At 39.1% G+C, this 23,873-nt stretch overlaps 1 protein-coding gene across 1 annotated transcript in view; it reads right to left on the bottom strand.

Moving 5' to 3' along the window:
• The window catches only part of tafa5l (TAFA chemokine like family member 5, like), a 41,358-nt gene that overhangs the window by 4,577 nt on the left and 12,908 nt on the right, over window positions 1–23,873 (bottom strand). The window contains exons 2-3 of the mRNA XM_026367112.1: window positions 23,613–23,762; window positions 11,848–11,975 (exon numbers count right to left, since the gene is read on the bottom strand). Coding sequence (XP_026222897.1) covers window positions 11,848–11,975; window positions 23,613–23,762 — 278 coding nt within the window. The remainder of the gene's footprint in view (window positions 1–11,847; window positions 11,976–23,612; window positions 23,763–23,873) is intronic.

Below are 23,873 nucleotides of genomic sequence, written 5' to 3'. Positions count from 1 at the left end.
ATCATGAATGCGCTCAAGCTGCTCCCACAATAGAACCCTTTCTCTCTCCCTCGTCTCCCTGTCACAGTCCAACTCTTTACTATCGAACGGAGGGATTCTTGAAGTCAGAGCAGAGTGCTGAGGCGGCAGCAGTGGCTGGCACTATTAACTGCTCCTACTAATTAAAAGGGTAACAACAAGGTGAGTTTGGCCCCACGGGACGAACTGTGCAAGAGACGGAGCCGAGTGTTTGCCTGCCATACACACCGGTAAACAGTGCTCACCACCTCTGGTGTTTACACGACAGGAATCCAAGGACATCAAAGACATATTCATCTCCTGGCACGAGGGATGAGTGAGATTCACAGTTAACGATCGAGAAAGAGAGAGAGAGACAGAGAATGTGGGGAGCTCACTAATAAGCTGTTTGCTAATTGGTTATGTTGCGGTGAAATTGAAACATTTGGACCTTGCCTCTGAGCTTGGTGTGCATTCGCATCATCATCATTTATAAACACTGAGCACTGTGCATAAATGATAAAGTTTCACAGTTCAAATGAGGTGTGCAGCTTGGATCTTTGAGTGCGTGCCAGTGGAGATTGGCAAAAATATTAAGGGATTCAATTAACTTCTTTCCTTATCATCAACACAGCATATTTTAAGATCAAAGTATTTTTAAGATACAGTATGCCTCACATTACACAAATAAAATCCTCAGCCAAGGTAGCTTTACAACTCTGAGAAATGTAGCTGAGAGGGAAAACCACTGCAGGTACAGCAGACAGCTTGTTTGCTTAGTGCTCAAGGGAAAACAAAGCAGAGACTGCAAAATTCTCACCAGCAGCCCACCCAGTCATTACGGAAACAGGCGCTGTGTTGTAAGTGCAGCAACTAAAAATCTTCCCCCAAGGTCTCTCTTAACAAGTGGACACCAGACTTGGTTGGTTTCATCAACTGGAGACTCATACATAGATGCCCCAGTCATTACCAGCCAGCAAGCTGCTGTTTTATTAGGCTAACAAGCAGCGATATAACGCACTGAAGACCGGGTATGAAGCTTCCAGAGTGAGCTTCATGCCCAGGGTTTGAACCTGATGTCTAAAAGCATCAGAGCATCAGACGCAGAGCTATCCCTGACGTTGGGGAACAAATCTCAGTGAGTTTGCCACTATGAGTAACCCCTGTCATTTGATCCACTGACAATAGTAAATATTTGATGCAGTACAGCTTTAACAACAAATCACATGCAGTTTCTGCTTCTAAAGCATCAGTCCCAAGAAGACATTAGTTTCCATTTAAATCTGTATGGCATGAAAATCAGACTCCTGAAATTAGCTTTAGCTGTATAATTATTACAGTGAACATTAATTGTGCATTAATATTTTATAAATGTTACATTACAGCTGCATGTTAAACTTGTTAATTTGCAGATTCGTTTGAAGTCTGCAATGCTCTACATCAAAACAATCATGTAAATGAATGTTCATTGTGATCGATAAAAGCAAGAAAGAAAGAGCCTGGTTACATGCAGACATTTATTCAAAGCAGAAGTTAGGAAAGTAAAACGAATATACAATCTACAATCTTTTCCACAATAGATTGCATTTTTTTTTTTATTGTTATACATGATGTGTGAAGTGAAGTTCAGTCTGTGGTTAAAAAAAACAAGTGCTACATCTGTTTATAAAATCTTAACCATCAAGCATTTATGGTGATAGAATAAATGTTGTGAAGTTAAAAGAATATATGATAGAGTCAAGGAAATTTTATTTATATTGCCTAATGGACCACTCAGTGGAATATAATTTGGCACTTATCCAAATCAATAAATTTGTATTAGTCTGCCTCTGAAAATAGTCCTGACCCTGAGAAGTGTGATATATTATACAGTAACACAAAATTGAAAATAAAAAAACAAATAAAACACTTTTGCAAACACTTCAAAATTATACCGTGTGCTACTAAAGTACAGTATTTGAATAATTGCAGGTGCTGTCTCTGCTTTATATCACTGGAAACACATTGGGTTATGTTTCTGTCGGGGGGGGGCTGCTGCATCTTAAATTTGACAAAAATAACAGATTGTAGGTGACTGCATCATTAGCAGCACTAAGCAATTTATTAAGAGTGCATAAACACAAGATTCGAAGGCCAACAAAGGCACCAGAGCTTTAAAATAGGATGTTGCTGAGCATGCTTTAATGTGTCCAGTCTGTGGACAGACTTTGTGCATTACTTATATAAAATAAAATAAAAACTCTGTGTTCAAATGTGGCCTTTGGCTTTGACTATTTCATACCAGACAAGCAGTGTGCAGGGTAAAACACAAATGGCAGTTCAAAGCCTGGCAATGACAGAACTTCAAATAGGGGAGCAGTGTAACGTGTGCTGAAAGTGACAGCAGAAGGGACCATTCATTCTCCGTCTCGGGCAGACAACAGAGGGGGCAACAAGTGCCTAACAAAGGCAAAGTGAAAAAAGAACTGTGTTAATAGATGTTGACAGAATCAGAGGAAGCAAAAACAAAAAACAATGTGTTGCTGTTATGCTCCCTGTGAATGAATACCAAAGGAAATATTAGGTGCTGTAAATGTAATCATGACACTTCCTGCACTATGCATGTTCAATAATACGACACCTAGGATGACAGAAGTAGAAAAGAGAAAGGTGGGCTTGGTTCACCCATTTTCATCCCTATCAATCTAACATCTTTCAATATATTTTCCGCATCAGTCAACACACTATCTCCTCAAGACTGATGATTATGCCACAGCATCCGACAAACAGATGAGCTGAAGCCTAAGGAGTGCATTTTTCTTCTCTGCTTGATAAATAGTAGATCTGTAAATGAAACTGAAATGAAGAGTATATTTACGTATCAAACGTAACCTCTGTGTGCTCTGTGCATGTTTGGCAGGGAAATGCGTGCTGTTTGAACGTCAGTCATTTGCTAACTGTACATCCAAAGGCAAAGGAGCCAATGTAAAGTATGTTATCCCTGAGTATCCAGAGAGAGGCTGTCGGATAAAATATGACAAGGCTTCTGTCAGCTCACAAACAGGAATGTATACAAAAGCCTGGAGGTGAGCCAGTAAATCACAAAACATAAAAAAGCATTCAAAGAGGGAATGGTCGCAGAAATCAAGACAGTAGATGGACAATTAAAAATAATAGTTTGTTACTGCAGACGTGCACGTCTCATGGCACATACTGCCGCAAAAACCTCTGAAAAAAGTAAAACTTTCACGTGTTTGTCTATTTTAACCAAACATTGCTCAAATAGATTCAATTACTGATGCACAAATGTTGGAATTTACTTGCTGATACACAAAATTTAATAATTTCCACTGCAAATGAAACTCAAACCCAGCCGAGCACTCAAAGACACGGCGTGCGGCATACATATCTAATAGTTGAAAAATGCTCTGGCCTGGTTTTTCAATGCATTTTGTAGATGCATACATTTCTCTAATGACTTCCAGTCCTGATTTCCTCGCTAATATTTCTCTGCTGTGTTAGACACAAGACCATTTATAACACATCCTTTTACTCAGGGCACATTTTTAGTGTATATATCCTTCAGAGTCTTCAGTGCAAAGTGTTGCTATTCAAGAATAACCTACTTTACTTCTTTCATTATGCATTTTATTTAAACTAAATGAATGCTGCTGGTCACAGCACCACGGCTCCTAATGAAAGTGATTTCACCATCATAGACCAGCTTAATCTAAAGATGACAATCCTTCTGAGAATACAGATCTGTTTGCATGAGATTCAGAAAGCAGCCCTGTGACAGGGACAAGTTTACTTAAGAGACTAAGAAGCAATCATTTATATAACCTAACCTAAAAAAACTCAAACGCAGAAAAGGTAAAGTCACAAACAGCTAACAAAACTGTAAATTAGGCTGAAAACAGATGTTATTCTAACGGGCATGAGCTGGTTAGATGGGGATTGGTTGATTTTGGATTCATATATACATATATCACTGGGTTTAAATATAACCTACATAACATTTTTTCAGAAATACAGCAGCTTTTAAGATAATAAATCAGTAGAGAAAAGGTTCTTCTGGTTGACTAATGTTTTGTTGTTGTGAACTGGTTGTGTTGCATCAGCAGCAACTAAGAAATATGTATAGGAATCGTGTGAGTGTTTGTATCTGTTTTATTATAGTAGCATGTTGAAAAAGGAGGAAATTAGTCATGCAACTTCAGTATAAACCTACTTTACTAAACCACTCCACAAAATATTACTTCATGGACTCTCTGTGACAGTTACTGCATTTTTCTCAAACATCCTTGATTGCATATTATGTATGATGATTGAAGATTTCTTAAAGTTTAAGCACATTTTCCTTATTTTCATTAGACCATACGCTACGAGAAGAATATGTGCTAATGAACAGACTAAAACCTGATGATGTACAATCTCTTTGTTACTTTGACTTCCCCATTCTGCACCAAATTCATAAAACAGCAGAGAAATTAAGTTGTTCTAGCCATATTTACATCAGCAGGACATTGTACTGTATGTGGGATTGTGTCAAAATGAACTACAGTTTTTAGTAAAGAAGGCACATGTCACCCAGTGTGACTATCTGACGTGTTTCTAACAGTTTTTGAACAATGAGGCTGCACAACGCACACAGAGAGAAATACTTTGTCTGTGCATTATTTGGGCTCTTTTCATGGGATTTGTTTATAGGAAGAGAAATATAAAAATAGCTCGCTTGTGGAAACTGTATCAAGTCAAAATATTTATTCGACGATGAGACGCACACATTTGAGATAGATGACATGCTATGATATTTTTGGCAGTGCACCTGGGACTCAGTTTTAAGCCTTATTGCTTTCTGTTTATTCTTCTTTCTCAGTCACCAGATAATTTCCGATCCCTTCACATTAATGTAACCAAGCCAACCAGAGGTATTTTCATCTCTTCCACGACTCCTCCAACCTCACCAACTAATCAACAATTCATTTCAAGAAGCGGCTGTGTTGGTGGCAGAGCCTGAGCGTGTGGTGTGTTGCCTTTGAGAAGTGAGCTCATTAGAAGTCTGTCTCTGGTCACATGGACTGCCAGCACGGCAGTGACCATGGCGACACATGACTTGGCTGCCTGATCGTTCATAACGTAGACATTGAAGCCTTTATAATTGAGGTGCCAGAAAGTGTTACATAACGGCAGTGTGGAACTACAGAACATCATCTGTGCATGCAATTTTCTCACTTCTTTCATAAGAGGTGAACATTTCCTAACACCTCCGTAACTGGACAGGAACATTTATATTCATGTGGTGCCATAAAGCCAGTTTTTCTGCTTTTTTTTGCCCTTTGAGCATTGCATCTGAGCATATTCTGTTCATACTCTGGCTTTCTTTTTTCACCATTTCTCAAAAAAGTACACCTTTTACTTTTTTTTTTTTGCTCATGCAAATAGGATTCTGTGTCATATGGCATCCTTTCAAAAAGCATGCAGAGCTAACTGGCTATGATGTCTTCATGTTTACAGCAACACTGGCAGGACTACACACACTCCACTAGTTTTTTGTTCTGGCTTATGCTGGAACAAAGAGCACATAGCTGGAGGAGGGCCACCAGAGCAGAAAAAAGGAAAATGCTAAAAGACGTGATGCAAGTCTCTCTGACCTACTAGGTCGTGCGTGTGTGTGTGTGTTTGTGTGTTTGTGCTGTTCACTTTGCAACTCTCCTTCATTTGGCAAAAACGCCTAGCTGCAACTGGTCTGTTTCTCTCCAGGCCACACACTAGCTGAGCAGTGGCATTTGTTGTGTGGGTGTAGGAAGTTTTTTTTCCTAGTTACTGCAGAGTATTGTCTGAGGGATGGAGTGCACATGAAACTGCAGTCTGAATATGATCCAATCAGGGTTTCAAGTACCTACATTTTATAATTTAAGCTTCTCTTACTCTATGAAGTAAGCTCTGAATGTATTATTTTGGAGAAAATAGTCTGGTCTTATCCTGCACTGAATGAGCCTTTCTGATAGGCAAGGTTTCAATTGGAGCCTGCACTTCATTAGCAAAGGCTGATAATGGAGCTCAGTAGCGCTCTCAACACAGCTCTTACCAAACAGAGAGCAAGTGATGCAATCTCACAATCCTCTTGCTTGCCTAAAATCCAGAAGTCCTAAAGTCTTTCGGTCTGTTTTGTCGATTTTCCACCTGAAGGCCATTTTCACCTTCCATACATTCATACACATCCAGCACACGGATGTGCTCTTGTGTAACCTAGCAATTTACATCCACACCCTCTCTCTTAGTGTATGAAACCAACCTCATAACGCCCCACCCCACCCCTCCTGAATTGCACTTTCCACCTCGGAGAATATCATATGTAGACCTTTCAGCTCACTAGTGAAGACAAATTGCCAGCTTGTTTGGGGGGGCCTCCAGAGAGTGATTCATATTAATGGCTAGCTGGCAGTGGAGAGTGGACTGCATATTCAAACTCCATTAGCAGGTTAGGCTGGAGTGTGTGACCTGGCAGTGCCACCGTGAGCTGCACACACAGGAGGGCGAGCAGCGAGGAGGAGGCTGAGGGGGCTCTAAAAGAGTTGCAGGTGCAGGGGAATATTACTTTCTCAATATATGAAGTTGATTTTTATTGCAGCACTGGCTGATCTTGAGTATGCAATGAAGTGAACTGACTGATTCTTTTGCTTCACATTAATATTCTATAATTAACCCTCTATTACCCACAATCCACCTAAGTTTAAATTTTTTAACAATTAAAACCCTTTTAATGAATCTTGCCATTGGAATTTGATGTTTTCAGGCGGCAATTAAAAGTCATTCAGTCTGTTTGACTATAATACTGCTTTGAAAAGAAGACATGAATTTCTAATGGATTATTTTTGGTCTCACAGTGAATTTATCAAACGTCCAAAATGCAAAGAGAGCTCAATCTGAGGAGAATAAATGTGCTCAGAGAAATTACCTTTTAGAGTTTAATATTTCTTATTCAGATTATATCCTAACCACAGCACGAGGACCGAACAACAAAACAGGATTTATTCAATAAGGACCACAGCAATTTTTTTATTAAATCTCTGCCATTAGCTTTTAAAATTAGGCAGAGTTAGTTTAGAAGTGGTACTAGACGAAATGTTACTGAACCACTAAAATCAAAGATTCACATCAAGAGGCATCCACTATGGGCCATAAATGTCCAAACCAAACGTACTAATCTGGTTCGTAGTTGTTGACATGTCTTAAAATGGACCAAAGTGATGGACGAACAGATCAACATCTCAGAGCTCCACCCAGGATTGCTCCACTTTTATTAATTCCTGCAGGATTTGGTTTTCGCTGGTTGAGCCATTCCAACATGGCAACCAGGACTGATACTGACCAAAAAGATGAACAAACATAAAACATGCTACATCTGAAATTACAACATCAGAGCTGTTCCCTAGAGGAAGACACATAATTATGTTTTTGGATTCACAACAGATGTTCAATTGAGGAACGTTGTTGTAAACATATATTTCCCGTCTAAAACAACAGGACGCGATATTATTATGCTGTCACTATCACATGTACATTTTTAAACATGACACATGATTTGAACAAGGTGTAAACATCACTTGGAAACAGCATTTTTTAGATTCATTTAATCAACGTTTCAGAACTTCTGCTTCTCGTCTCATTTTCCAGATGTAGCTACAGGTTTTGAACATTAATTGGGCTGCAGCAAGAACGTGTTTCAGCCCACTCAGATCAAATCATCAGTCAGACTGCATCTTCAAGTCATTTTCAAATTACAAAATACGCAACTTCAATAGATTTGATAAGGCATTAAAAATGACTTTATAACCAAGTGCCTATTGGATTTATATTTGTCATGCTACAGCACAAACCCTAAACCAGTATATTCGCTTTATAGCAACCCTCAGCTCCACCTTTTGTACTTGAAACATGTACTCCACGACATGAACAATGACTGTGGCCCATTATCTTCTTTCAGAAACCCACATTGTTACACTGATTGCCAGTACGTAATATAATTATGTGAATGTGAAGACAGATTTTCTCACAATTAAAACTCCCACTCTCTTTCTCACAGATATTTGCACACAGATGTGCACAGACAGAGTTTGGCCGGTGGCCGAGTGGCAGCCTGGTCCTCTATCCTCATCCTCTCTATCTACATCCCTCTATCCACGATCTGGCTTGATCAATCCTCTTTATAGATTTCTCATTTTCTCATTTATCTTCCCGAATGTGTTTTGTTTCCTTTCAGATGTTACAACAAATACTCTTAAATCCTCACTGTCTATGCTTCCCTTAAAAAAACAGCATCACTTGTGATTAACTTCTGCAGTAAAGCTCTCTTCAGCAGCAGCTTATAGAGACTATTGTGGTTAGACACATAATCTGCATTTTTGCAAATGTATGTACAAAAGCAAAACACTAACCTAAGTGTGCTGTCAGATTAGATTACAGCACGTTGGGAATGCGTGCGTGAAATTTGTCGCAGCTGCCCAGGGCTGCTGGACGGAGGAGGCGGAGGAGCGAGAGACGTAAAGAGACAGCATGTGAGAGAGATGAAAGAAAGAGAGTGAAGCTCAACAGACCCAGACACAGGTTGACCTTTAGCCTTATGTACCTGATGATGAGGACAACAGTCTCTCCTACTCGGTCCATCTTGTCATTTCTTGCTGACATCAACATGCTCTATTATGCTGTTTCACTTGCTCTGTCTCTGTGAGTTACCTCCCCTGCTTCTTTTAGTCTCTATCTCTTTGTTGGCATATTCATACCTGAGGCAGATAGCTGTGTATTTGCAGCTGTTAGAACAGATTTGGTCCCTTCACAGCTGCTACGCTTTTGAAGGCTTATCCTTAACCTTTATTGATCAGTTTCACGTGATTATGTTGACAAAAGCGACTTGACCAGTGGAGTATTATTGAATTTTGTACTTGGGTATTAGTCTTAAAATCTGGTATCAGTGTGTCTAAACATTAAACAAAACTGTGTAGGCACAGATTCAGAAGAGTCATAAAGTCAGCCAGATGACTCATTAATGTCAGCCACCTATCATCTGTCTAAAGGTCGCTAATATTAGTCATATTAGTCATGATACAGTAGCCATTGGTGATATCAGACCAAGTTTAGTTTCAAGGTTTTCACTAACTGAATTGTATTCAAAATAAAATATAGAGTTTAGTACCTGCAACTGAATAAAGATTTGGACAAAATAAAACAAAAAGGTTCAGGAATATTCAAGTAACACCAATCTGGACGATTCCACCATTAACAGTTAATTACTAAAATAAATTACCTGATGCAGTTCTCTGATGGCGCCTTTTGGATTTGAGGTGAGAGTGACAACCTAAAGCAAGGTCAGTTACTGAACCTTTGGTTTTAGGTCTTTTATAGTTCATCATATTGTGAAAAGATTCAGGGACTCGGGGGAAATCTCCAAAGCCACTGCTGAACATGTGTGACCTTTGAGTCCTCAGGCGGCATTGCACATGAAAACTCACACACTACATAAATACAGCCCATTTGTGTCTATTTTGGAAAATTGTTGTAATGTAAAATACTCAGCACACTGCAGCACTGTAACCAGAAATGCAACCTGAAACTCATACACCGATTCTGTGCAGAGACACTGCTGAGTTCTGCAGCAGGAATGGGAAAATATTCCAGAAAGGAGAAATAACTTTTGTTAAAAACAGCTATAATCAATAGGTTTAAATTGATAATTGATTCCATGACATGTCTATGTGAAAGGGGCCTCCATAATGACAAACAACAAATATAGCTTGTTGTGTTTTCTCAGTGGCAATCGATAAAGTAAGTGCACAGTACCTGCCCAGCACGACACAGCAGGCGGATAAAGCTAACAGCTGTGTGGGGAACATAGTGCAGCATTTGCAGATGAAGAAAGAAAAAGTTCCCTCAGGAGTTGAAGCCAAAACAGAGCTAAAATGAGAGTAAATATTGAACTTACATATGTCAGGTGACCAGAAACATGACTCGACTGTTAAGAGACACGGTATCTGAGTAAATAGCCAAACATTAGGAAACAAGTCTGTCGAAGCAAAAGTGGTAATGATGATAATGATGATATACAGCAGCAAGTTATCTATGCTGATTTAGTCGGTTGTTATTATAAACTTAAAGTGATGCCTTAGTAAATAGAAGTTTAAAAGAGCAACCAGTGGCTGCACAAACAAACACAAAGTGGAGAAAATTCAAAATGAAAAACAATGAATTTGTGATTAACTATCAACGCTGCATCACTCAACTTGCCCACCATCATCTGGTCATCTGGTAATAAAAGAACATAGAGGACTCCTCCATTTCCACTGAGTTTAAAGTGGCATAGTGTGAAATTGCCAAGTGGTAAAACGTGAACCAGGCAGCAACAGTGAGACCTGTATCCATGGAGACTCATTGACTAGGTAACCGTAGCACTATAGCACCTGGAGAGGATGGAGAGGGACTATTGCCGGCCAATCTTACAGGCTTTTTTCATTTTGAACAGATTTGTAATAAGTCTTCTGTTATAATGATACGAAAAAACTAAAAGATCAAGGTAATCCTCATCTCGAACTGAAGGTATGACGGCTTTGTGCATATTGTGTATTGTTTCACTGCTGAATCAAATAATAGTTAATCAGTGCTCAGTCAGCACTGCAGCGTTGGCAGCTCTGAGGCATTGGATGCATGTTGCACTGGGAGAGGAGCCTACAGAGGACCAGATGCCACCATATTGAAGGCTTAAAAAATTCAGCATGTTTTGTATTCATTTACATCTCTCTCAAAGTCAGGGAGAGGTCACAAAGTGTTGTCAGATATTATCATTTTACTCAGCACTACACTCATATCTAACATATCTGGTCTTTTGTTTGTGCAAATTTAATCAGCTGCTCGTATTTGAGCCCAGATTTTGCCATCATTAGTCAGACATTTGACAGTACATGTTCAAGGTAAAGCCTCGGGTAATTGCCCACATAAGTCAGTTTGCTTATTGAATAAAACAACATTGATCAGAAGATTGATGCTTAAAATTGATGCTGAATTGTCCTACACTGGTAACAATTTCCAAGCATGTTGCAGTTGTGGCTGCACCAAAATAAGTGATTTCACAGCAGATGTTTTTCTTTTCAGATGCCTATTGTTGATCCCTACTAGCATTAGACTGTTTACACTTGCTAGTCTCCTCGGGCTCCACAACTACACAGATGGAATTAAAAAGTAGTAAAGACAATCACAAGACAAGTAAATAGACCTGAACATAGAAATTTCTGCAGAGAATAATTACAATGATAATTTAGCCTTCTTGGTATTTCTAGTAGGATTTTTGTGTTTCTAGTTTAGGAAATTAAGCATTAAGATGAAGTTCAGTTTCCACTGATGGCTTAGTATGCATGCACTTTGTCAATTTAACATGCCATTGGCCATTTGAGTTAAATATACAGCTTTTAAACATCCTTCTTTTTCGCTGTACACCAAATAACAAAGTACCAAAGTACAGAACCAATGATGATTGCACCACATTCATAATATTTTATACTAATGTGTATGCTTCTCCCAAAATGTCTTCACATTATCATCAGTGTGCTGATTTCAGAGACTGAAATTCAAATAATTTGCTTTCTTTGATTTGTTTCATTAATACATCAGAGCAATGAAATGTGCAACAGTGAACTGTAATGAAATGGTTACCGTCATTCTCTGTTCATGCAGACATTGAAACCTGGACCCCGTCTAGGGTCTGACCTGAATGCACTGCATTCGTGAGGATTTGCCTACAATAAAAATTTGGACACGATACTCTGTACGTTGCATATATTATATTATATATTATTATATATGTTCTGTCTTGTAAATTACCGTGACAGTCTTGATGCGACCACTGCCCCTGGTGCAGGTCCAGCCGGATCGGTTGAACAGGAGGCTGCAGACCTCCCCCTCCAGGCAAGGAGCCATCTCACACCACTGACGGCTCCGCACAATTCGTGCTGAGAAGGCAAAAGAGAAGAGGGTAAAGAGGCAAATTAGACAGCCTCATACACCCTGTGAAACAAACAGCAATATCGTCCTATTTCCACTCACCAGACAGGAAAGCATCTTCATATGTTGATGCGTCTACCAACCTGTAGTATCTTAATTAGGTTCTTGTTCAACTACCATGTCTGAATTGCCTGTGGTAGTAACCTTTGGAGACCAGCTGGAAGTCCATAAATTACTCCCCACATAGCTGCAGAAAAATAGCTTTTTCCTTCGGACAGTTTCACAAAGATTTGAATTTTATTTCTCAAATATATATTCAGTGTGAACACACTAAATAGATCTGTGGGAACTTCAAGTAGTACGCACATACACTACTTCAACTATATAATATTTCAAAAAGTCATGGGCATTTCTTTCTGCAGCAGAAGCGTCTAAATTTACATGAGTGTACGTTCATTGCTGATTTGTAATTGCTTAACAAAAACGAGTTCAGGGAAAAAAACGACTCAAGTAATCAAGGACAATTCTAAACATTTGCAAAAGTACTCTAGTGAATAACTTCTTTTATTTACATTCTTTTCAAAAGTAATGCCGTAAGGTGTATAGTTAAGCTGGTTTTCTTTTCCTTTGCAATAGGCTACCTACGCATTTCTGTAAATATTCATTATTATATTTATTAATTAATTTATAGAATTTTGCATTAAATACTTTCTTCATTTTATACAGTTGTGATGCCACATTAGATGTTGTTTCAGCGATACTCTTTGGCTACTATCAGCCAGCAATAAAATACTAACTAATCTGAGGTTATAGAGGATTTTGGATGGAGACAGGTGGATATTAGATATAAATTAAACAGCAAGCAGTATGAATTATCAAGCAAAGTGATTATTGTTTTTTTTTTTTACATGACAGCTATAAACCTAAAGTTAAATTTCAAATTTCAAATTTTAGTTATTTGTCTGATGTCAGGCTGTCAGAATAAAAGCCAGAGATGCTCTCACTCTCCCTCTGCAGTCTGTCTGCATGACACTGAATTAGCATTCGCCTGTAGTATACGGTGATAAGCGCTGATTGTTCTTTACACAGGGTGCTAAAGCAACACTGAAAGGTTATCAGCTCTCTGCGGACCTGGCCGGGGCCGCTGCTCCTGCCTACCCACGATCCCCCGGGGCAGCACATTGTAGAACGAGGTAACATGGTTGGCAAATTGAAAGAGAGGAACTCCAATTCGTTGAATGTCCATGGGAGAGCTGAGGGTAGAAAGGAAAGGGAGCAGGAGAGAGGGAGAGCAAGGAGGTGTGGAAAGAGAGGCCTTGTGACATTTTGCCGTGAGATATTCCTGGTCCAGGCCTTGTTAACAGTCTGAAATTGGTCTTTGGAGTGTCAGACCCCGACTGCTGCTCTGCAACAAAGATCTGTCATCTTGTGGCATTTATCAAGCCTGCTGAACAGCACTCTCATGTATGTAACCACACACACACACACACACACACACAATTACCCCTCTGCAGATATAAAGCCATTCTCCCTCAGCAAACAAGAGATACTGTTAACACACTGGAAGAAGAGCTATGTTTTTAGTCAGGGACATAGGCCGCAGCAGTGGAAAAAAAAACAACCTGTCCTCTCATTGAGAAAGCTGAAGAAAATATTAATGTTTGCAACTAAATTCAGAGACAAAACACCGCTTTTCTCTGAGCAGAGGTTCCTCAGTGAACACAAGAAAATCTGAAGTGACCTTCCCACTGACACTGCAACATGCCGTGGTGAATTTTCATTTTCACCACCATCCGTCAGGCGCAACAAAGCGTAGATTTATCAGTCAGTTGCAGATGTAGTTTTGAGTACATTACAGGGCCAGCAAAACTCAATTTCCAGAGCAAGGAATAAAAGCTGAGCTGGCAAAGCGGCGGGAGTGCTGACTAACCGTGGAGTGCATCAGCCAGCCCAGAGTCGCGGGGGGTTGGCTAAAATAAATGCATTTTTCAGCTGCTGCCACCGTATTCATGCACTTGATACCTGACTTGATGCCATCTCTGACAGTGTGACTTGATCTATGATGACTTGATGCTTTTCCTGTGTCATAAGCTGCAGAGCTCAGTTGGACTGTTTATGTTGGGATGAGAGCGAACCCACTGATAAATACATCAACAACGACATCATGAATTACACAAGTCGAAATAAAATAGCATCATTGCTGTTTAGCTTCAGCCTGTTCATCAAATTAATCTGTTCAATATGCTGGCATATGCAATTATAGACATATTAAAAAGCTTATGTGGTACAACCACCCACACATCAACAGTGTCAGAGTAGACTTTTAGCTTCTAAGCTGAAGTGTTGTTAAATATTTTTCTATAGTATAATTTACATGCTGCTGTTCCAATAAAGCAGTTTTAGATCACTTAGGTGGCGCATACGGTTGAGAATTATTGTGGATATGTTGCCATTACTGTTAAGTGTCTGCTTTGTGTTGAGTTTGGACGTGATTTCAGGCTTCATAACCTTCTCTTTTTTGTGATGGTAGCAATCTGCAGCAGTGGTACAGGTGAAACAGCTGGCTGTGGTGGTCAGAGGAGGGAGAATCTGTGTCTGTCTGGCTGACACCTGGGTGGCCCATCCTGTCCTGTCACTGTTGGAGTCCCACCCAGGGACTGTGGACATTGGGCCAGGCTTATCAGCTGCCAGGGTCCCTGCTGGGGTATGGCTCTGGACCTCCAGCTACATCACACGTAAGACCATCTGTCCCCCCCGTGCACTGTGCCAAGCCCTGCCCTGCCCAGCACAACACAGCACTGCCAGACAGGACTCAGAGGCACAACAGTGACTCTTAAACCAGACACACTGTTAGTCTGATGAAATTCTGCCTCTGCACAAGTAAAAAATTACATCAAATTTTTAGTGAAGCCACAGGCAGCTCATTAAAAATGTATTTAGATGAGGGACAACAAACAAAAAGAGACAGTTTTAAAGACGGTTTCTCTAAAACGGAAAGACACCGAGAAGGTTCACTGCATTGAACAGACCTGCACCAGCAAACTGTGTGTCTCCTCTGGTCAATTAATAATGGTGCTGATACTGATGTTACTTTTTTAAAGAATCCAAATGACTTAGCTAACTAGCCTACACGTAGCTGGTCAGCCAAAGCACAGAAACTGATTTTTAAAGCCTTTCTAGCTGATCTTAATTAAGCTTCAATCATGGATCTATCTGTAGTGCCCAGATTTCCAGCCCTCCGTCCAACCTGTTACCAGATACTTGATGGTCGTTCAGTCCTAATTATGACAACTGAAAAAATCCAACACTGAACCCATTTTAAATGCAGCCAAGCACCAAATGGCTTCATTCTTTGTCATAAACTGTGTTTTGTCGAGCAAGCTGTTACTGGGATTTTTCTGATGCCCTTTTGGGCTCGCTCTCAAAATGGCTTTTTGTGTATCTGGCTGGAAATGTTTGATTAGGAAGTTAAATCACAAACTGAATTGATTGTAGGGAATTCATCAGTTTATTTCATCAGGATGTTATCATCCTAGGCAGTGAGATATGAAATATAATCGTGTGACAGCATTATGATAGTAACAATCTGAATCTAAACTGATTTAGTCATACATTAGTAAGGTTTGCTAGTAATTATGAAATTCTTAATTAATTATGAAAGAAGATATTTCTGGCTCATTTTTCTGCTTATTTACAAATACTGCTCTGAGGGAAACACCACACTGTTATCACAAACACATTCACTGCCAGAGATTTTTCTGATATTTCAAATTAATTTGTCTGTTTGCAGCATTTTTGTGCTAGAAAACACTTCAACTTTCAATCAGAAATACATATTTCCTTGGTTTTCCTGTTGCTAATATAAATGAAAACTGTATTTCAGTGTTGGGCTGGTGCAGTGTGCTATAAGTAAGATAAAAGCAAGTATTCAAACAAAAGCTGAGGACTAATTGTTTCCTAAAGCTCTTTATTTTCCCCTGTTAAGATAGTGAATGCTGAAGGAATCCTGCTCTGTACATTTTCTTATCAAAAGTCTACGAGGAAAGACTGAAAGGTTTTTACTGTGAACCATCTCAGCAGGTGGTGATGAGCTGCATGAGCGATGAGCATAACAAAGACTGAAACATAAAAACAACTGGAGCAAATTAGTGAATGAAAAAGGAACCAGTATTTCTGTTAGACAGGGGAAACCTGGGATGAAAATATGGAATTAGTGGTGTAAAAATTTACATTATAATGAATTTGTTAAGACAAAAGGTGAACAGCAATGAGAAGGTTCACTGAACTGAAGAAAACAGCTAAGATAAATGGAAATAAAGAGATTTATTACAGAAATATGTTAAAATATATTAATCCTGTTTTAAATGTCGGTTTCTATTGGGAGACATGACGAAAGTAAAAAGTACAAATCTTCTCAATTGTGTATCAGCATTGTGCATCTGAATAAACCTTTCATTTTGTTTAATCTCTTTCAGCATCACTTTTTTTGCTCATTTCGTGTCAATAATCATTTCATTGGGTGTGAAAGCAGAAGCTTGCAGCCAGCATATAAACAGCTCGCCTGCAGCCCGCAACCTCTTATCGTGGTGGCCATCAAGCTTCATGCGATTACAGTGAGATGTGGTGGCATGGCAACAATGGGCCAAGTAGAGAAGGGGAAAGGGAGGGAGTCAGGGAGCAGATTAGAGTAAGAGCAGGGAGACAAGCAAGGAAAAGCATATAATCCTCCTGTGTACAGTGTGCAGACTAAACCTGCACAGTGACACACAGCAGTACAAAAACAGGGCAACAAAGCTTGAAATATGTGCTAAAAAGGACGAACAAAAAGAGTTCTTTTGCAGAAGTGCAATTGTCGCAAAGAGCGAAATTGTTCAGTAAATGCAAAAGCAAATTAGGAATAACAGAGTAAAACGTGTCGTACTGCACAAATGACACAGCTGCCATCTGGGCCAATCAGTCGATAAATGCTCACTTACAACAAACTTCATTCACCAAGGGGTTTAGGTAAGCTTGTTGGTATATTTCATTATGGAAGTGTGAATACTAGAAGGATGGCAAGGGAGATAAAATAATCATTCCAGTAGTTTCCTTTAAGACACCAGCTGCAGACTTGTAAATTTAAAAATGTCCCAAAGGCTACATCAGATGTGAGCCTTAAATTTGTCTTTCTCTTCATTACAGGAAAAAGCAAATAAACTTAAATCCATGAGCTTGTGATGGTGATAATAATCGTGCTGATGAGTTTCTCCAGTCTTAACTGCACTGCATAAAGTGGCCTGGATGTACTGTACTCTGAAAGGTCACACATCAAACAGCGACTAGGACTGGATCAGTGTTCATTTTGAAAAGCAGCATGCTTCACTTTATAATCACGTGCACTAGATTCAGTTTCTTGCTACTGGGGGGAGACTCAAAATTGTGGAAAATCTAATATGACATAAACCGATGGTCCTTGAAGTAAGCTTGTAATGTAAGCATCAGTGTGTATGTGCACCAAATTCCACATCAGTCAAACCTGCAGGGTAGGAGAGGATGTTTATTAAAGTTTCACTTCTGATTTGTAAGCCCGCCACCACCACCAACATGCCAATCACTATAACTGGCAGTGGAAATGCTTGAACGGCGTATTAAGATGTGTCATTTCTGTGAGTTTTATTAAAAATCCAGTCAGTTGCACCTGGGATATTGCATATGTTGGAAACAGATGTGTGGACGGGCAGATCCATTACAGCCCACTCATTTAATTTTAAATTCAGCAAGGTCAAGTAGAGGTGCCACATGAGAGTAAAATAAATGTTTTGCACATTATTTAAACTCTAAAGTATACATTCATGCACTTTTGTACTAAAGGGATTAGATATAATGTGTCCTGAAAGACATAAATCACACAATTCCTAATTAAAACTGAGATTTTAGTTGGCATCTTTGTGAAGTTTCGAGTGTGAACACCGCACACACTTAAACCCAGTCAGAATTATGTAGGAGTATATCATAGTATGAAACTGGGACACATCTAAATGCTTTCCAAGAAAATGAATTTACTCAATAAATCTGTGTTGACTGCTGTCAATGGTGCACATTCTGGCACTGTGTTGAGTGATTGTCAACATTTGTGCTGGCAGACTGGATTCCTGCTGCAGAGGACTAAGAGCAAAGAGTTAGTCTTTGCATCAGCTGTAAAGCTCTTATCGATCCAGCTTCTGATTTCTGAGACTTGGTGACACATCACTTGTGTAACTGTCTGTTTAGGAGATGGTTTAGTTATTGTGAGTAACTAAACCACTAACTTATGATAGATGTCTTCCCACCCTGACATAAACCTTTTGTTTGTTTGTTCCTGTAAAGCCGGTAAAGGTTTTGCCAGTGAGCCTGTGCTGTGTTTTCTGCACCTGGGTCCTTTTTTTAGCATTTAGCATCACTGCCAGCCTTTATCATGCTACTGCAAGAAAAGATGGACTGTGCAGAACAGATTGTGAAGTTTTTGTTGTCTCTGGCATTGTTTCATCTGTGAATTACAACTTTAGAGAAACACTTAATTATTGCCAAAAATGGCACAAGTGTTCCTATAACAACTATCCAAGATATGTTTACTGTATCTGGCCAATTTTCATGCAATTAAAGACTCTTAAAAATGTATAATACAGGAATACAGCAAGAGCCAAGAAATCAGACTGACAGTCACCGCCTCAAATGTCTGCCAGATCACTTCTTTAACAAGTCTTTTAGAGTTTATTTTTTAATTATTTTTACAGTGACAGTGGGAATGAGAGTGGCACGCAAAGACAGACTAGAATACTGTGAAATTTAAATAAAAATATTAGCTTCTACTATCTGGAGTCCAATTGTTTCTGACAGTCAGACCCCACAGTTCATTTCTGTTCTTATGTTTCTTGATAAGTGGCCTTGCCCACACCTGAAATCATCTGAGCGAATATATATTGCTTTGTACTTTTGTGGGTGGGGAGCACAGGACAACATCACCAATTTCTCACCGAATTTCTTTCTTTGATCTTTGAGGACACGCAGGACAGAAATAATTGATTTTTGTCTGTAAAGAGGAAAAGTGCAGCTATTGCAGATGACACTACAGACCTGGACCAGAATGCGTTGATAGTATATGGCGACTTCCTGTATGACTTCAGTGGAGGAATCAGTATCAAGGTGCTATTTAACCTGAAAAGAGCAGGTTTTGTAGTAGAAACGCTGTATTTCTGACACCGGATATGTAACAAACAATCTGGTAAAGTGACGCCCTTTCATTAGTCAGACATACACCCTTTTTATGTTAATGTTCCCCACGGCTTTCTGCAGACAAACTCATGACTGTGACTGAGAGAGCATTAGTACATGATCAGTATTTGCCATATGTGCCAGACTGGAGAGCCCACTGAACTATAAAGTACAGTAAAGCCCGGAAGTTATTAAATATTAATTGCAATATTAGAGGCGGTCATACCTTTTAAAAAGTCTCTCTCTTTCTGAGTGTGTTCAGCAGCTCTGACTGTTGACAGTGAGGTTTTGTTCTGATCTATTTTAAGAAGGAGGAAATTATATTTCCTGGTGTGTGATGGCCACAGATGTTTAATAAAGTTCAGGGCAAGCAGGTACGTTCTGTACTTTTGCTCAATACAAATGTGCATCAGTGCCACACACTGTAATGCTGAAGGTGATGGAGCAGAGCTCTCTCTCTCCACCTGCCACCCCCGTCACACACTGTAATCCTGTGTATGCGTGTCTATTGATGCAACTGCATGCAGTTCAGACTTGTGCCATGTTCAAAGGGAAACCTAAATGTCACTAGGTTCAACTTAGTAAGATTGCTTTTATTGGAAAAGTGACCAGGGAGCTCATTCAGACATGAAACCGACATGTTGAGAGTCCATCAGATTAATAGAAAGGAGAACATGTCTGAAAGAGGCTTTAGAAGGGCTTACCGGTGTTTCTAGACTCAGACACGGCTGAAAGTGAAGAGTTATGAAATCCCAAACGTTTGTGTACACACACAATATCAGGACGGAAGTCCTGCTTTTTATTTACTCATTAAGATCAATCGAGGATGGTCCCACTTTCATTTAAGGTCAGTGTTCGATCACCCGGCATCTCAAAAATAATCCACTGGTGCTGCAGTGAAAGACATCAGATATTAAACTTATCCAGAGGACAGTGAGCGCTCACTGTGTTTATAACAACTCACTGGAAAAAAAAACGTATTACAAAGCCTCAGTGATAGATACAAATAAATAAACATGTTTATGAGGCACTAAATTGGTTTATGCGTTTAGAAGGGCAAAGAGGCATTCATGGGAATGCACATTAAAAGCAAACGTGACTGACTACACGGTGAACTAAAGGTCAGAGAGGATGTGTGAACAGTGGCAGCAGCGGACCCACTGCATTCTCATGCAATATGCAGAAATTCCCCTTTAAAGCCACATGATGATGGATACCATCTCAGCTGTCAGCAGAAAGCCTTTAAATTAGCCTGTGAGCAACAGGTTCCATCTTTAATGCACGCACTAGCTATTAATGGAGTGTAGGGTGTGGTGCGGCGGGAACCAGTAATAATCAATTTCCTGCTGCTGTAATCATAGTTCTCTGTAAGTTAATTAGCATCTGTTGAGTGTTACGCAGAGTTTGTAGAGAGGGAGAGATGGTTAAAAGCAGTGTGAGGAGCGTGGCACGGGCTGTTGGATGGCGGCCTTGTGTTAGGGCTATTAGATTAAGGCCAACATGAGTCACCGCGTGATGGAACTAATGGTCCATCTGATGCATGCGATGATACTGTGAGATCCAATCAGCATCGCAGATGCTATGCCCTCTCTCATCTGTCTTATCACCCTGCTCTAGGCTTTAAAGCATAACACTGTATCTGCAAAGTGGATGAACGTTGCACATAAAGTGTTCTTTATTCAGCTGGAGTATATTCAAACCACTTGAGAGGAGGCGGAAAATTCTACATGATACACACGGAAGACGAGGAAAGAGGCGCAAAGTGATTACTAATTTGTTGATGTCACAGACTGACTGGAGGAGACCGAATGTAGACAGCCAATCACATAGTTAAGAGTCAAACAGTCTAAAAGGCATCAAAAAGGGAGACACGCAAAGTGAATATCGATTGGCTAGTTAAACAGCCAAACTACAGCTGCAGTTGGTTTTAATGGAGAGAGGAGAAGCCCATACATTTTATTCTACTGGGCTTTTTTCTAAGCTTTCTACATTTACTTTTAGAATTAAGACCTGTAAGGAGTTCTTGTGATATAATATAAAAAAAAAAAAGCATTTATTAAAATCATTATGTTTTTAATTGTTTACTTATGTGCACATTTTATTATAACACCGGAGAAAAACAGAGCAAAAAAGTAAAAGGCCAAGTTACAAAGACCTTTTTCACAGTTGTGAACAGAACAACGTGACATTTTTGACATGTCACAGCAAGAAAAGCACCGGTGTAATTAATAACAACTATGTTCTATTCAGGTGTGCCAGATGTATGGCCCTGGTATTGTGCATGCTGGCTCACTGGAATGGAACACATAATAGCACAGAGACATCATTAATGTTAATAGTTACACCTGTGCTTTTCCTGTTATGATTTTTCATGATGTTCCTGTTATGTCAAAATGTCTGCCAGAAAAAGCTCTCTGGCTTCTGTTGAAGCAGAGTTAATGATTCCACGCGCCACCGTTTACCATTATCACTGTTTATTTCAGCTATTTTTAGTCACTGCTGCATTAGAGCCAACTGTTTATTTTGTTAATCTTTTATTATAACATATTATATTATCTTTACACTTGGACTGGTTGGTTGTGTGTTGTGGCATCTGTGGGGGTATACGCCCTAAATTCAATTTTCATCTTTCTTGGGTTTCATATAGAGGTGGCAAGTAACTAAGAACATTCACTGAAATATTGTACAACGTGGAAATTTCAAGGTACTTGTACTTTTTATGCTACTTTTACTCCACTACAATTTAAATTATTATGTATTATTATAGATTAACCCCATGACATATATGTATCTTTGTCATGTGTCATGTTTCCCCTTTATTATTATTATTATTATTATTATTATTATTATTATTATTATTATTATTATTATTATTATTATATTTTTTTGCAGTTAACAGGACAAAGTTTAGTTTTACAGGAAATTCTCAACAATAAGGTTTTTTTCTCTCCTTGTATCAAGTATGAGGTACCACTCACATACTCACAGAATTATACCTATTAAGCTATTAAAATACATCAGCTTTTATTTTGAATTTCTTTAGGCAAGTACTTGTATTTTTACTTGACAATTGTGTACCATCTCTAGTTTTTATTGCTGACCCACAGGGTGAAGGTTTAATCTGTAATAGGATTTGTTAAAATCTGTCAAATGTTTAATGTATGTTCTATGTTAAAATCTACATAAATATATAAAAATAATAAAAATAGCAGCTTTCCACTCCAAATGCTTCTTGACAATGTCGGTTTTGAGTCATGTTTAAGCAACCCACTCAGTAGTTTCATGCAAAATCTCTGCAGTATTGCCCACCAACAGTTAGCTTAATTACTTATTTTTTCTTTTGTAAGGGTTTTGGAGGTTGATATCACAAAGTTCTTTATGGGAAACCTATTATAATTCTGTTAATATGAGAAATAAATGTCCAGTTGAAGCAAAAACAGCTGTTTTATGTCGCAAACATTAGACAATGCAGGTAAGCGTACCCCTGCTACACTACAGAGAACTGATAAACATCAAACAAATATCATGTATTTGTTTTTTTAGTGATTTATGTGCCTCAAAGAGTGTTAAGCTAAGCATAAATAGTAGAAAAAGGAGGAAACAACTAGCTCAGTTTTGTCCAAAGGTAGCAAAATCCCCCTTTATGTACAACTAAAGCTCTTTAATTAGTACGTTTAATAACTTATAATTTTAATACGTTTCCAGTCTCTATGCTGATAAGTTAAGTTAGCATCTGCTCGTATTTATATTTATAGCACAGATTTGACAGTGGCATAAAACATATCATGTAACATAATATTAACAAACTTTAACTAACGTAAATATTTCTATTATAACTTTAACTTCATATTTACCACTGAGTAAAAATAAAAGCCACGAGATAAGCATTAAATTATTCTTCACATTGTGCAGAAAACAACAAATATAACAAAACACTTCTGTGCTTAGTGGTCTAGAGAAGTGGACTTCAATGGACCTCACAGAGAAATAGAGAGAAATAATGGAAGGTTCTGAGCTACTGCCAAAATGTTGTTGTTGATTCAAGAACTAATTATACAGGAGAGACAGAGGTGTCTATAACAGGATTAGGTTGGTTGATTGATAATGGTTAGTAATGGTTAAACTTCCAGGGAATAAAATTATGGTAAAATAAAACTCAAATGTTAAATTTTCTAAGACTAGACTGTAAGAGGAAACTTTTTTAAAATTAATTTAATATTTATTTTTCCTACAGCACCACCCTGCTTCACATTCAGATGCTTGGGTTTCCTACATTCTCCAATAGTGAAGAAATATTCAGTTCACTTGCTCCTTTGACCACTTGCTCTGTTGTTTCGACTCATTGCAAAGTCTGTAAAATCTGCTCTCCGTAGAACAATTGCTCTCAACTGGGCTCGTAAGGCCATTGAACTCACCGTCTACACAGGCTGGCCTTGCCCTAGTGGTCCCAGCAATCTGGCCTCTCCGGCAGGCACAGCGGGCCGTCTGCCTGGCAATGGTCCGTCTGGGGACGCTGCTGTCTCTGTTGAGCATCACTATCTCGCAGGTTCCCACCGCCAACTGGCCTGCCAAACACAGCAGCGAGGAACAAAGTACATCATATTAGCATAATGAGACTGTAATGAAGATATTACAGAGGAGCAACTGGTGTTTGAAGGTACAGGCGACAGGCAGTG

This window comes from Anabas testudineus, chromosome 7 (assembly GCF_900324465.2).
Source record: "Anabas testudineus chromosome 7, fAnaTes1.2, whole genome shotgun sequence".
NCBI classification, from domain to species: Eukaryota; Metazoa; Chordata; class Actinopteri; order Anabantiformes; family Anabantidae; genus Anabas; species Anabas testudineus.
Note: the sequence above shows the minus strand (reverse complement) of the source record. Positions and strands in the feature narration are given on the sequence as shown.